General features: G+C 47.1%; 1 protein-coding gene across 1 annotated transcript in view; it reads right to left on the reverse strand.

Moving 5' to 3' along the window:
- Window positions 1–11,976: 11,976 nt before the first annotated feature.
- LOC137353383 (coiled-coil domain-containing protein 177-like) overlaps window positions 11,977–16,247 on the reverse strand; it is a 34,255-nt gene continuing 29,984 nt past the window's right edge. Inside the window, exon 3 of the mRNA XM_068019598.1 lies at window positions 11,977–14,249. Coding sequence (XP_067875699.1) covers window positions 13,298–14,249 — 952 coding nt within the window. The 3' untranslated portion in view covers window positions 11,977–13,297. The remainder of the gene's footprint in view (window positions 14,250–16,247) is intronic.

Genomic DNA, 16,247 nt, shown 5'->3' on the forward strand with positions numbered 1-16,247 from the left:
GGGCAAGGAAACTTCCTGATTACCACATACCGCCCTCCCTCAGCTGATGAATCCATGTTGAAGACTAATTGGAAGAAGCACTGAGGATATCAAGGGCAAAGAATGTACTCTGGGTGGGGGACTTCAATGCCCAAGAGTGGCTCGGTAGCACCACTACTGACCGAGCTGGCCAAGTCCTGAAGGACATAACTGCCAGACTGAGTCTGCGGTAGGTGGTGAGGGAACCTAGAGGGAAAATTCTGCTTGACATCGGCCTCGCAGATGCTTTTGCTCATGACAGCATTGGTAGGAGTGAACACTGCACAGTCCTTGTGAAGACGAAGTCCCGACTTCACACTGAGGATATCAACCATTGTGTTGTGTGGCACAACCACTGTGCTAAATGGGATAGATTCAGAACAGATCTAGCAGCTCAAATCTGGGCATCCATGAGGTGCCATGGGCCATCAGCAGCAGCAGAATTGTATTCAACCACAATCTGTAACCTCATGGCCCAGCATATCCCTCATTCTACCATTGCCATCAAGCCAGGGAACAACCCTGGTTCAATGAGAAGTGAGAAGAGCATGCCAGGAGCAGCACCAGGAATACCTAAAAATGAGATGCCAACCTGGTGAAGCTTTCAACACAGTATTACATGCATGCCACACAGTGGAAGCAGCACACGATAGACAGAGCTAAGCAATCCCACAACCAACGGATCAGATCAAAGCTCTGCAGTACTGCCACATCCCATCGCAAATGGCGGTGGACAATTAAACAAGTAACCGGAAGAGAAGGCTTTACAAACGTTCCCATCCTCATTGATGGGGGAACCCAGCACATCAGTGAAAAAGGCAAGGCTGAAGCATTTGCAACCATCCTCATCCAGAAGTGCTGAGTGAAAGATCCTCAGCTTCCTCCTGAGGTCCCCAGAATCACAGATGCCAGTCTTCAGCCAATTCGATTCTCTACACACATATCAAGAAATGGCTGAAGGCACTGTTTACAGCAAAGGCTATGGGCCCTGACAACATTCTGGCAATAGTACTGAAGACATGTGCTCCAGAACTAGCCGTACCCCTAGCCAGGCTATTGCAGTACAGCTACAACACTGGCATTTACCCGACAATGTGGAAAATTGCCCAGGTGTGCCCTGTCCACAAAAAGCACAACAAATCCAATCCAGACAATTACTGCCCCATTAGTCTACTTTCGATCATCAGCAAAGTGATGGAAGGTGACAATGCTATCAAGTGTCACTTACACAGCAATAACTTACCAATTCTCAGTCTGGGTTCCGCCAGGGCCACTCGGCTCTAAACCTCATTACAGCCTTGGTGCAAATACGGACAAAACAGCTGAACTCAAGAGTGACTGTGACAGTGACTGCCCTTGACATCAAGGCAGCATTTTTCCAAGTATGGCATCAAGGAACCTTAGCAAAATTGATATCAATGAGAATCAGGGGAAAAATTCTCCACTGATTGGAGTCATATGTAGTACAAAGGAAGATGGTTGCACTTATTGGAGGTCAATCATCTCAGCCACAGGATATCGCTGCAGGAGTTCCTCAGGGTAGTGTCCTCAGCCGCTTCATTAATGACCTTGCCTCCATCATAATGTCAGAAGTGGGGATGCGTGCTGATGAATGCACAATGTTCCGTTTCATTCACGACTCCTCAGATACCGATGCAGTCTGTGTCCACATGCAGCGAGACCTGGACAATATTCAGGCTTGGACTGATTAGTGCCAAGTAACATTCACACCACATAAGTGCCAGGGAATGACCATCTCCAACAAGAGAGAATCTAACCATCTCCCTTTGATGTTCAACAGCATTATCATCGCTGAATCCCCCACCATCAACATCCTGGGGGTTATCATTAACTAGAAACTTAACTGTACCAGCCATTTAAACACTGTGGCTACAACAGCAGGTCAGAGGCTGGGTATTCTGTGGCATCCCCAAAGCCTCACCACCATCTACAAGGGACAAATCAGGAGTGTGATGGAATACTCTCCACTTTCCTGGATGAGTGCAGCTCCAACAACACTCGAGAAGCACAACTCCATCCAAGACAAAGCAGCCTGCGTGAATAGCACCCCATTCACCACCTTAAACATTCACTCCCTCCACCACTGGTACACAGTAGCAGCAGTGTGCAACACATACAAGATGCACTGCAGCAACTCGCCAAAGCTCCTTTGATAGCACCCTCCACACCCCCAACCTCTACCACCTAGGACAAGGGCAGCAGATGCATGGGAACACTACCACCTGCAAGTTCCTGTCAAAGCCACACACCAACCTGACTTGGAACTATATTGCCGTTCCTTTACTGTCACTGGGTCAAAAAACTGGAACTCCCTTCCTAACAGCACTATGGGTGTATCTACTCCAGATGGACTGCAGCAGTTCAAGGCGACGGCTCACCACCATCTTCTCAAGGGCAGTTAGGGATGGGCAACAAATGCTGGCTTTGCCAGCGATGCTCACATCCGATGTAAAAATAAAAAAACACATAAAATACTTACTGAAAAGGTGGTATTGAAGGGAATATTGGCATACTGATATAAATTATTGGAGACAGTAAGGAGGAGTGTGGGATTAGATTAGGTGGGTTTTGGACCAAAGTACCAGACCACACTTAATGAGCCCAGTAGCCTTTCTCTATGCTGTAACCTTCTGAATTCTGCTCACTTCTCATAACTTTTATTACTGCTTTCAAGCAAATATTTAAATTCCTTTTTGAAAGGAATTTATGAAACTTGATTTAACAACAGAATGAATTCCAAATTTTAATTATGCTCTTAAGAAATTTTCTCTAATTGCCCCATGTTTATTAACTACAAACACTTGCATCATTCTACTTAATAGTGTCTCTAGAAATCTTGATAAAAAATATTCCTAATCTTCTAACTGTTATGAGGATAGTTCCACAGGTACCAGCTGCCCTCGAACATCTCACCCAAACTGAACATAATATAAATCTAGACTGTGAACGTCAACAGGCTGCTCCATCATGAAAGGCACAAAGACCAAGCCCAATCCTATTCTCACGGGGTGTGCATGTAGGTACAATTTCCAGCAGGGATCACTTAACGAATAATTAGGACACGATCCCCAGTAAACTTTTTCCATCCCTCGCCCATTACCAGAGAAGTGCTAATTTAGTGCAAAATAGTGATCAAACCTGGCACTGTTCAGGTCTGCAAAGAAGACAAGACATTTGTTTAAGAATATTTTATTAAAATGATTAGTCAAACAATAACAAATGGTGCATAAAGAGAGAGAAAAACAATATTACAAGATGTACACAGGCACTAGTCTTTGATAAAAAATAAAATGTCTTATGTGATTTAAGGAAAGCCTCACTCTGTATAAAAATAGTACACAACTTATTTTAAATATATATAAATATGGAAAATATAAGAGACCCAGTCATAGAAATGGGGGCTGTACTATTAAGGGTGGTGAAATATACCTGGTACTTCCACAAGCACAGCTGAGCAAATAATGCGCAAAAAGGCCATCAATTTAGTTAATTCCAAATTGCAATCCACAAGACACCTGTAATCCCATGTAATAAAACAAACTGATTTATTCAATCATCATAAACCAATGGCTATTATAAATTTCAACCTCAAAACACTGGCTAAAGCTCCGACACAGAACAGAAAATCACTAAGTGGCCTTTCTCATGAGTGACAAGGTGGCTTTGTCTGTTTCACAAGTGGAAGAGGAAATCTGTTCTCTGCAGCGCACTTGATTTATAAACACTCATGATCTTAAATTCAGACCAAAATTAGACTGCAATTTATAATTTTTGTTTTAATAAAAGGTCCATTATTTCACTTAAACTAATCTGATCAAAGGTAACAAGACGCTATTTTTAAAAATCTATAAAACAGACTATCAAGTATTGAATTAGCTAACTTGCATTCCAAAATATCCCAATGGTGTCACTTGTTCCCTTCTTAGAAAAGCACCAACATATCTCAAATCACTTCGCATACAATGATTTATATTGAAGTGCAATGAAAATTCTAGAGGCAAATGCAGCAGTCATTTCACACGCTGCAAACGTGCAATGAATGACCAGTTATCTGTTTTTGACTGAGGGAAGAACAACGGCCAGATCAACTAAAGAATTCCCTATTCTTCAAATAGTGCTGTGGGATCTTTAGCATCATTTCTAGCACTGGAAGAGGCAGGCAGACATCTCGTGCGAAGGACAGCACCTCACAATCAGCATAGATTGTGGACTCAAATGCTTAACATGAGTTCAACCCACAAACTTCTAGCCCAGAGATGAAATCTGCTACCAAACTGACTAAAAAGCTAATTTTGCAATGTGTCTGTTAGTGTACAGAAAGAAAAGCTTTTACACCAGCTAGTGTACAGAAAGAACAGCTGATTTTCTAAGTACTGACGGCCAGAGAAAATCCCAGGCAGTGTGCTGGTAATTTCATGTATTTCAGTCAGCGGGCGAGGCTCCTCACCATCAGCACGCACTCTGATAAAAGCACTAATTATAACGATGGTGTTGAACTAGGTGGGAACAAAGTATGAGAGAACGGATAGGATAGCTGCTGTGTGAATTTTCCATTGAGGTGTCTCAAGGGGTAAACTGTCATTAAACTGGATAATGACATGGCAAATACGGGAACTGAATTTTTAGCTTCGGTTATCAAGCCACACAAAGGTTACGTACAATTTGCCTTTGTCACAGGGTACATATGTGCCGGTTGGTGGATTTTTGTTCAAACTGCACCCTGGATGATGGCTCCAGTGGACAGTGGATTGGCTGAGCTAAATAAGCTGTCCACAAACTGGCAGTATACAAGATTACTTCACATACACACACGCATATTTCCAATTCTGGCTCGGAAACTGCTGCAAACACTACCTGACAGGAGTAATTTGAACAAATACAATCACATCTTCACCTGCACATGTAAAAATCTAATTATTCACCTGGCATCTCCATAGGAAGTATTTTCAGATGCCTGGTACCTGCTCAGCCCTTGGCTGCACAATAGTGCATGGCACAGAGGGACCTTGATGAAAAGGAGGAAATAAATAATTGGAAAAAATAAAAGGTGGGTCATGGCTGTGCCCGAGTGATAGCAAGTGATTTCACATCAGCAACTTCCCACTTGGTAAATTACCAATCTCAGCTATACTATCATAGTGACATACCAAGTAAAAGTCACGTACTTGCCTACAAGAATGTAAGGAGGGATGATCAGTGAGAATTAACCCATGTCACTGTTACAAATGCCATCAGCAATCTCGGGATCTGTTCTCATTGATGATTTGGTTGGCTTTACTGTGGATGCAGCTGTACTTGTAATGAATTTTATATATTACAGCTGGAACTTTAGTCGAGGACTTTTACTAATGGTACAGATGCTCGGATAAATGCAGTCTTTAGCAGCATGCAAAAACACTTGTAAATCCCAGATTACTGTGAAGCAAAAAGAAAAAGATACAACATTAAATTCCTGTGACCAGCTGCAGATGGCACATTCTAAAGCACATGTGTTTTGGCACAAGTCAATGCCTCTGGTATACAGTTCCTGCCAGGAAATCTCTCACTGGGCTATAGCCATCGTTAGTAATGATTACGCCCAGTTTCATTGGATAATTTTTTTTGCTGAGGAACTGCATTGGTTCTTAGTCTCATTACAGCAAACCCAAAAGAACTCCATCAGCAGAACTATTAAGTGCATTCTCAGACATGTCATACAATTAAGAATCCCTAACCATGCATCAATAGCGACTCTGCCTGCTCCATGTTGCTACCTCTGAAATCCCCAAGGATCCATCACTGGCCACCTTCATTCACATGCTGCTGCTCCTCATCTGCTGACATGGGACCAGGATCCATGTGTGCACTGAGGACACCCGGCTCTAATTCTCCATCCACTCTCATGATCCATTCACCACATCTATGTAAGACGGCTTATCTGACATCCAACCTCAGATAAATGCACCATAAACTTGATACTGTGGTCACTGAATAGAAACCAAGCAGTTAAACTTAAAGTAATTAATACCAGTAGAAGAAAGTACGAGAGAAATTAATAGAACTAAAAGCCGAAAAATCCCCTGAACCTGATGGCCTACACCCTAGTGTTCCAAAAGAGGTGGCTGCAAAGATAGTAGAGGCATTGGTTGTGATTTTCAAAATTCTTAGATTCTACAACAGTCTCAGCGGATTGGAAGGCAGCAAATGTAACCCCGGTATTTAAGGAAGGAGGGATAAAGAAAACAGGGAAGTACAGGCCAGTCAGCCTGACATCAGTTGTTAGGAAACTGCTGGAATCTATTATAGAAACATAGAAAATAGGAGCAGGAGTAAGCCATTCGGCCCTTCGAGCCTGCATCGCCATTCAATACGATCATGGCTGATCATCCAAACTCAGTACCCTGTTCCTGCTTTCTCCCCATATCCCTTGATCCCTTTAGCCCTAAGAACTAAATCTAACTCTTTCTTGAATATATTTAATGATTTGGCCTCAACTGCTTTCTGTGGTAGAGAGTTCCACAGGTTCACCACTCTCTGGTGTTAAAAAAGGTGTCAACATGGTAATTAGAAAAATCATAATATGACTAGGTGGAGTCAACATGGTTTTATGAAAGGAAAATCATGTCAGACAAATGTATTAGTTTTTTGATCTACAAAGAAGTCAAGGGTTATGAGGGGGGTGGGGGGCAGGCAGGAAAGATGCCATGATCAGATCAACCATGATCTTATTGAATGGCGGAATAGGCCTAAGGGGCCAAATGGCCTACTGCTCCTATTTTTAATGTTCTTTGATAAAGAGCAAACAGTGGATGTAGTACATATAAAAGGCATTTGAGCGTGCACCACATAAAATATTACACAAGATAAGGGCTCAAGAATTTGGGAGTAATATATCAGCATGGATAGAGAATTGGTTAACGGACATCTCCAAATTCTCTGCCTGCTAAGTGTTCCCTGAAGTAGCCATGTCTGTTCATTCTGTCATCTCATTTTCCCAGTGTATCTTTCAAGATAAAAGTATATTAAGGGTTTTGACAGAGTAGGAAGGGCGAACCAGTTTCCACTGGCAAGAGGCTCAGTAACCAGATGTCACAGATTTAAAATAATTGGCAAAAAAGCCGAGGGTAATACGAGGGGAATTCCTTTTACTGAGTTGTTACTATCTGGAATGCACTGCTTGAAAGGGTTATGAAAGCAGATTCAATAGTAACTTTCAAAAATTATAGGGCTATAGGAAAAGAGCAGGGAAGTGGGACTAATCAATACCTTTTTTGGCAAGCTGACACAGGCACGATGGGCTGAATGGCCTCTTAGAATTCTATAATAACAATTAAAATATTTATGCCACAGCGGTGCCTAAGTAACATGCTCAAGGGAACAACTCCCAGGACTGCAAGAAGCGGAGATTGTTAGTCAGCTCTAATCTTGCACCATTCCAAAAGTGGTACTGATGTCACGACTGTCGCTGTGGAATAATTACATATGGGAGATGAAAGAAACTGTACATGTTGGATACCTGATATACACAGTAATTACTGCAAATACACAGCTGGTTCCTCAAAAAAGAAAAAAGGCTTTGTAATCCAGCTTCATGAAGGACTTATGTCCAAAATATTAGTCTGTTTTTCCTATTTTCAAATACTGCCAAAGCAGTTTTGGTTTGTAGAGCTATATCATAACTTCATTGTTAATTGCTGTTATGTTATACTTATTGTACAAAAAAAATTTCTCCCTTCCCAAAAAAACTCAACACAAAATATAATAAAAAGGTGAACCAATAATTCCTGGGATGAAAACTCCAAGACAGAAAGGAGATGGAGGTGCAGACTCAAAGGACCTTAATTGTAGCAAAAGTTTTCAAGGCTGTAAAAAAAAACTTTGAGATAATGATGAGGTTAGAAAAGATCTTAAGATCTCGGTTACAGTATTGTGTCAATATTAATCTCCACACTATAGGAAAGATAGTGAAGCTGCAGAGAGGATATAATGCAGCTTTACTAGGTTGCTGAGGAAATACAAAGATTTGGAAAAACTGAGTCTTTTCTCGTTAGAGTGATATGATACAAATATTTAAAATTATGAAAGGATGATACAGCATAGATAGAAACAGACTGCTTCTAATAGTTAGAAATCTAGTACAAGGGCCCCATGGATAAAAGATTAAATGCAAGAGATTTGAGAGAGCAAATGAAACATTATACAGGGAGTTGTGAGGCTGTGAATTTCACTTCCAGAAGTTAGTGGTTGAGCAAGAAACTATGGCAACATCCAAGATTAGACCGGCTAATGAAGGAAAAAGAAATAAAGTGATATGGGAACAGGATCAGGACTTTATGCTCATGTTAAGGGTAAGTGGCAGCACAGATTGGTTGGGCAGAATGGTCTGCTCCATTTGTGTATTTCAATGTAATTCCAAATCTGGTGCACCCACAGCTCCCCTAAAAATAACATGGTATGAGTAAGTGAAGGGGATTTTGCAGCTGATGGTTCAGGTTGTTGGAAAGTGGCGTATTTGCAGATCTATTAATCAGGAAGCAGTTTTAAAATGTAAATGTGGGGAGGTACAGCACAGACTTTAATCACTCACATTCCAAATTACAGAAGTACCAAATTTAAAAGCATCCTATTAGTCCAGAGATAGTGCAAAAAAAATCCAAACACTTCATTCAGAAGCAACCATCTGAAATGCATACTCTCAACTGACTCTGCACATAGATTTTACAGCTATTTTTATATTGCCCATGTTTGAATTCAGATTCCATGAGACCAACCCCATAACGTAGCTCCTGCCATTCACATTACCAAATTCTAGCTCCAACAGCAGAACCAGTCATCAAATGCATTATAATACAATGAAAGCTTTAAACACTAATCTGCCAGTTTCTCAGTTGAGTGCTGGGAAGGAATGGAAAAGCAGGCAGCAGACAGAGCGGGGGAAGGGGGATGGAGAAGAGGGAGTACTTCCGTGGCAAAACATCTTGGTGTGCAAGTGGTAAGGAGAGAGATGAAATTAAGAGAGAAGAGTCTGGGTGAGAAGTGATGAAAAATTAACGAACGTTTACGTGAAAAACTCTGGTGAGGAAATAAGTAAATGGCGAGCAGGAAGATAGTGCATAGAGCAGACAGTCAGGGTGGGGGAGGACGTAGGGGCAGGCAGGCATGCGAGGAGAGAAGGGGAGAGAGAGAGGGGGAGGTTGGGTTTGGGGGGGGGGGGGGCGCGCCTCGGACGCGCAACAGTGGGGAGAGAGCGCGCGGGGGGAGGGGGGAAAGAGAGCTGGGGGGAAGAGTGCGGGGGGGGAGAGAGAGGGGAGAGTGTGGGGGGAGGGCGGGAAGAGTGCGGGGGTGGGAGGGGAGGAAAGAGTGCGGGGCTGGGGGGGGGTAGAGTGCGGGGCTGCGGGAGGGGGGAAGAGTGTGGGGGGGAAGAGTGCAGGGGGGGGGAAGAGTGCAGGGGGGGGGAAGAGTGCAGGGGGGGGGGAGAGTGCAGGGGGGGGGAGTGCGGGGGGGGGAGAGTGCAGGGGGGGGGAGTGCGGGGGAGTGGGGGGGAAGAGTGCGGGGGAGGGGGGGGGAAGAGTGCGGGGGAGGGGGGGGGAAGAGTGCGGGGGAGGGGGGGGGAAGAGTGCGGGGGAGGGGGGGGGAAGAGTGCGGGGGAGGGGGGGGGAAGAGTGCGGGGGAGGGGGGGGGGGGAAGAGTGCGGGGGAGGGGGGGAAAGAGTGCGGGGGGAAGAGTGCGGGGGAGGGGGGAAAGAGTGCGGGGGGGGGGAAAGAGTGCGGGGGAGGGCGGGGGAGGGGGGGGAAGAGTGCGGGGGAGGGGGGGGGAGAGTGCGGGGGAGGGGGGGGAGAGTGCAGGGGAGGGGGGGGGGAGAGTGCAGGGGAGGGGGGGGAGAGTGCGGGGGAGGGGGGGGGGAAGAGTGCGGGGGAGGGGGGGGGGGGAAGAGTGCGGGGGAGGGGGGGGGGGAAGAGTGCGGGGGAGGGGGGGGGGAAGAGTGCGGGGGAGGGGGGAAGAGTGCGGGGGAGGGGGGGGAAGAGTGCGGGGGAGGGGGGGGGAAGAGTGCGGGGGAGGGGGGGGGAGAGTGCGGGGGGGTGGAGGAAGAGTACGGGGGGAGAGTGCGGGGGGGGGGGGGGGGGAAAGAGTGCGGGAGGGGAAGAGTGCGGGGGGGGGGGGGGAGAAGAGTGCGGGAGGGGAAGAGTGCGGGGGGGGGGGGGAGAAGAGTGCGGGGGGGGGAGAAGAGTGCGGCGGGGGGGGGGAGAAGAGTGCGGCGGGGGGGGGGAGAAGAGTGCGGCGGGGGGGGGGGGAGAAGAGTGCGGCGGGGGGGGGGAGAAGAGTGCGGCGGGGGGGGGGGAGAAGAGTGCGGGGGGGGGGGGGGAGAAGAGTGCGGGGGGGGGGGAGAAGAGTGCGGGGGGGGGGGAGAAGAGTGCGGGGGGGGGGGGAGAAGAGTGCGGGGGGGGGGGGAGAAGAGTGCGGGGGGGGGGGGAGAAGAGTGCGGGGGGGGGGGGAGAAGAGTGCGGGGGGGGGGGAGAAGAGTGCGGGGGGGGGGGGGAGAAGAGTGTGGGGGGGGGGGGGAGAAGAGTGCGGGGGGGGGGAGAGAATGCGGGGGGGGCGAGAGTGCAGGGGGGGGCGTAGAGTGCAGGGGGGGAGGTAGAGTGCAGGGGGGGAGGTAGAGTGCAGGGGGGGAGGTAGAGTGCAGGGGGGGGTAGAGTGCAGGGGGGGGTAGAGTGCAGGGGGGGAGGGAGGGTGGAGTGCGGGGGTGGGGGGAGGGTGGAGTGCGGGGGTGGGGGGAGGAGGGTGGAGTGCAGGGGGGGGGTGGGTGGAGTGCAGGGGGGGGTGAGGGAGGGTGGAGTGCGGCGGGGAGGGAGAGGGGGCAGGAGCAAGGGGAAGCACAAGGCAGAGGTGGTGCGAGAGCGGTGGGGGGTGCAAGTGAGGGTGAGGCACAAGAGAGAGGGTGGAGTGTGGAGCAGGTGCGAGAAAGCAAGGGGAGTGAGTAGGGGGGGTACGCGGGGGGGGTACGCGAGGGGGGAGCAAGAGAGAGAAGGGAGAAAGGCTCGTGAGAGACTTGCAGGGCAAGGAGGGGGAGCATAAATGGGGTTGGGTGCGCGAGGGAAGGGGGTGGAGCGCGAGAGAAATGGGAGTGCGAGAAAAAGGGGGGGAGAGCGGGGGGGCGCGAGAAAGAGGGGGAGAGGGGGAGTGCGAGAAAAAGGGGGAGAGGGGGAGTGCGAGAAAGAGGGGGAGGCGTGGGAGCGCGAGAGAGACAGAGGGGGGACGTGGCGGTGAGAGAGAGAGAGACGGGGGGTGAGAGAGAGAGAGACGGGGGGTGAGAGAGAGAGAGAGAGACGGGGGGTGAGAGAGAGAGAGAGACGGGGGGGTGAGAGAGAGAGAGAGACGGGGGGGTGAGAGAGAGAGAGAGACGGGGGGGTGAGAGAGAGAGAGAGACGGGGGGGTGAGAGAGAGAGAGAGACGGGGGGGGTGAGAGAGAGAGAGAGACGGGGGGGGTGAGAGAGAGAGAGAGACGGGGGGGGTGAGAGAGAGAGAGAGACGGGGGGGGTGAGAGAGAGAGAGAGACGGGGGGGGTGAGAGAGAGAGAGAGACGGGGGGGGTGAGAGAGAGAGAGAGACGGGGGTGTGAGAGAGAGAGAGAGCCGGGGGGGTGAGAGAGAGAGAGAGAGAGCCGGGGGGGTGAGAGAGAGAGAGAGAGCCGGGGGGAGTGGGGGGAGAGAGAGAGCCGGGGGAGGGTCGAGGGTGAAGAGAGAGAGCCGGGGAGGAGGGGAGAGAGAGAGCCGGTGGGGCGGTGGAGACGAGAGAGGGGGGAGGGGGGAGAGAGCGCGGGGTGGGGCGCGTGGTGGAGAGAGAGCCGGGGCGGGGGGGGGGGGGGGGGAAGAGAGAGAGAGCCGTGGGGAGAGATTGCCGGGTGGTGGTGGTGAAGGAGAGAGAGAGCCGGGGTGGGGAGAGAGAGAGCCGGGGGGGAGGGAGGGAGCCGGGGGGGGGGGTGGAGAAGAGAGAGAGAAGGGGGGGGGGACAGAGCCGGGGGGTGGGGGGGGGGGGAGTAAACCACAATGGGGATATGGAGGGGGAAACCGGGGCAGAGCATGTGAAGTGGGGGACGGGTCGGAGGAGGTGTCTGGGGTTGGGAGCGGGGCCAATGAGGGAGGTGAGGGGTAAATAAGGGCAAAGAAGGGAAATGGGGGTTGAGAGTGGAAGAGGAAAGGAGAGTATGGGGGAAAAATGTGGGGCAAGAGGGAAGGGCAAACCATGTGGGACAAGAGGGAAGGGCAAACCATGTGGGACAAGAGGGAAAGGCGAACCTTGTGGAGTGCACAGGATGCTGTGAGGGACTAGGATGGGACAGCAGGTATACCTGCATAGAAAGGGGTTAGGAGTGGGCTAAGGGGGAACATGAAACAAATTAGGACAGGGAATGCAAGGAGAGAACACCATCCAGATCACATTATTTACCGTGGCAGCTCTGGCGAAATCGTCCCCTGCAAACCAAAGGGTAGTTGTACTTTCCTTGGTGAATACCCATACCTGCCTCTGACCAGCACCAATACCCTTTCACAAAGTGACAAGTGTAATAAAGAAAAGAGAAAGGCAATGAGAAAGATACTACCAGAAACCCAGGAGATGACAACACAGTAAGATCAGAGCACATCCTGCAACCTACTGTCAGTAATGCCACAAGATATCCACTAGCACATAAAAATAGTGTGACTACTACACTTTGTACAGGGGAATTTGGCAAGTTTTCCTTGCACTTTTGTGAAAAAGATGACCATTATGAATGGCTCAACAAAGTTCACAGTTTTCAGATTTTGTTTCCTGAATAGCATAACTATAAGGACTTGTTCTATGCACTTGCTCAGATATCTAAACATGTACAAGTGAAACATTTTACAACATATTCGTCCACGTAACTAAAGGGCCATTGTTTTCTACAGCTTCACAACACTGGTAGAACGAATGTAGTCATGATAAAGCTTTGGGAATAATGTTTACGTAACAATAAACTCGATAATCCTACAACACAATCAGATCCCACAAAACCATCTTGCAATGGATTCCAGAATATTCAACTTCTGTGAGAAATTTCATTATCCCATGGGTTACTGTAACCGAAGTACAAATATCCACATTTATGCCTTTTCTAATAAAACAGTAACTGATTACCCCAGTGTGATCAAACAAAACAAAAAAGCCCCATTTTTGGAGGGGCACAACTAATAAGGAACTAAATCATGAAACAAAGGGTATTCTGGCTGTTTATAGGAATTCAATTTTGCCCTCAAACATTAATAAGCTATTTTTTTCACCAAGCTGGCCCAAAGCTCGGCTTCCATAGCCATTTGATCAAAGGAACGGCTGTTGATCTGCTCCCTCACTCGCTCCCTCATTTGGAAGGCTGCCCGGGCAATTTGACGGGACTCCTCAATGGTCGCTTTCTTCACTTTCAAAATTTCTTCGCTCCTCTTGTCTTTCTTCTTAATACTTTCTTCCATTGCTTGCCGGTGCCATTCTTCTTCCTCATTGACCTTCTTCTTTATCTGCTGGTGGATCTTCTCTTTCACCGATCTAGTCTTCTGGGTCTGAAGGGCTTTATTTTGAACACCTTTCAACACAGTTTTCTGAGCCTGTTCAATTTTGAGGTCAGAGATTTCAGCCAATGCTTCCTTACGTTCCTTCTGTTCCTGTTCTAGTTTTTCAGCCCTCAACTTGGCTTGGAGGATCTGGTTTGTCTCCCTAGTTGCTTTTTCTTTCAGCCCTCTCTTTCTTTCTTCTACTAAAAGTTTGTGGTTTTCCTTGAATTTTAGAAGTTTCCGCTCCAGTGACATCCTCACCATTAACTCCTCAGTCTTGGTCAGATTGTCAATCTCCTTTTTCAGGATCACATGCTTCAGTTTTTCATGCTCATTCTCCATTTTGATCTTGTTCTGGTCACTCATTTCTTTCAGCAGGCGCTTCTGAGCAGCATTTGACAGCTTTGCCTGAGAGACCTGTATTTCTTCATCTTTGGTAATTTGCTTGATAGCTTCTGTTTGTTTCCGTAATTGGTTCTGGTGATGTTTACGGATTTCTGTTTCGTATTTTGCTTGTTCTAATTTTTCCTTTTTCTTTAATTCCTGTTTCTTAGCCAACATTCTCCACTTATTTTCTTTTAAAATCACGTCTTTCTCCCGTAGTTCAGCCATCTGTTTTACATCCTGCTGTATTTTGGACTGTCTCATTTCCTGTTCTTTTTTCCACCTGTGAATACATGAAATTCAGTTTATGAACAGAAAGGCTTGGCTTTATACAGTATCTTATTACCTCAGAGCATTCCAAAGGGCTTTATAATCAATAAAATACTTATGAAGTGTAATCACTGTCATAATGTAGGAAACAGGGTAGCTCCCACAATGAAATAAATGCCCATATTATATCGTTTAGGTGGTAGTTCAAAACTGAGTTAAGTGTTGGCCACAACAACAGGAGAACTCCCTGATCTTTTTCAAATAGTGCTAAGGGATCTTTCATGCCTCACCTTAGAGGGCAGACGAACCTCGGTTTAACGCTTCATCCAGAAGACACCTCGGCACTGCAGCACTCACTCAGTACTGCACTGAAGTGTCAGCCTTGAATTATGCATTTAAGTCTCTGGAGACACCACAACCGTCTGACTCAAAGGCGAGAGTGCTACCACTAAGCCAAAATGGACCACCTTTATGGAGTGAAAGAAAGGGGTAACATTGAGGAAAAATATCTTTTAAAACAATCCCAACATTTTATTTTATAAATGAGGTGCAGTAATATTAGTGTTACTTCACAGTATTACTATCGTTAGGCTACAAAAAAAATTAACCTTAAACTAGTACACTCAATTCCTTATGGTAAATTTATGTAAGTTGACAGTGAGTAAGCACAGGATATCAATTTTAGTTGCTACGAAAACTTGTAGAGTTAATATTTAGTGCTGCCATATTGAGATGCTTCAGTTGGTGAATTTATGCTTTGTGTCGAAATCAGTGTCATCTGTGCTGGGTTAACTGAACCCAGCTGTCGTTTAGTTTAGTTTAGAGATACAGCACTGAAACAGGCCCTTCGGCCCACCGAGTCTGTGCCGACCATCAACCACCCATTTGTACTAATGCTACACTAATCCCATATTCCTACCACATCCCCACCTGTCCCTATATTTCCCTACCACCTACCTATACTAGGGGCAATTGCTAATGGCCAATTTACTTATTAACCTGCAAGTCTTTGGCATGTGGGAGGAAACCGGAGCACCCGGTTCTTTTCTGCCTGCTATCCAGCTGAGAAGCGAATGGTGACCAGCTCTAGAATTGGGCTAAAGAAGGCAGGAGTAAGGTGGGCCTAACATCTGATAGCAGGGCATGGCTGAAGTGAAGATGGTACAGAGCCTGGGAAGAATCAGGGTTGGGACAAGAAGGAGTGTCCAGAGACCTAGTCTCCTCTCTGAGGAGGACAAAGAGCAGGGGAGAGGTGCCAAAGCACCACATGGTGGAAGGCCTGCAAACTACAGTGTGACAGATAAGTGTTTACAATGGACATTATATACAATAAACATTTGTATAGCTCAATTACAAATTTGACAACAGGAAATTGAGCAGAATTGTGTGCATATGCATAATTCTTAGTAAGATATAGATTATGCATTAATTGTCTTCCCCAACTGTTACTATTATGTAAGATGACTTTGATCCTTTTTGGTTGATTAATGTGAGATAACACTAGACTGAGAAGAATATCAAATTATTTTGGAATTATTTATCTGTAGTGGAATACTGCACCAGTGTGGCAGTATGATCGCACAATGGTTATGTTTCTGGACCAGTAATCCAGAAGCCTAGTCTAATGATCTGGAGACACGAGTTCAAATTCACCTTGGGAAGCTTGGGAATTAAAAAGCTACTATCAGTAATGGTGACCATGAAAATACTGGATTGGTGTAAAAAAAAAAATCTGGTTCACTAATGTCCTTTTGGGAAGGAAATCTGTCGTCCTTACCGGTCTGGCCTATATCTGACTCCAGTTGCATAGCAATGAATGTCCTCAAATGACCTAGCAAGCTACTCAGTTATATTCAAGGTGGCAGTTCAGCACCATCTTTTCAAGGGTAATTAGGGATGGGCAATAAATGCTCGTTTTGTCAGCGACACCCACATCCCGTGAATGATTTAAAAACAATAAGTATCTGAAACCTCATTAGAGAGATTGAAATAAAAACAAGAAATGCTGGAA

This window comes from Heterodontus francisci, chromosome 3 (genome assembly GCF_036365525.1).
Source record: "Heterodontus francisci isolate sHetFra1 chromosome 3, sHetFra1.hap1, whole genome shotgun sequence".
Classification (NCBI taxonomy): Eukaryota; Metazoa; Chordata; class Chondrichthyes; order Heterodontiformes; family Heterodontidae; genus Heterodontus; species Heterodontus francisci.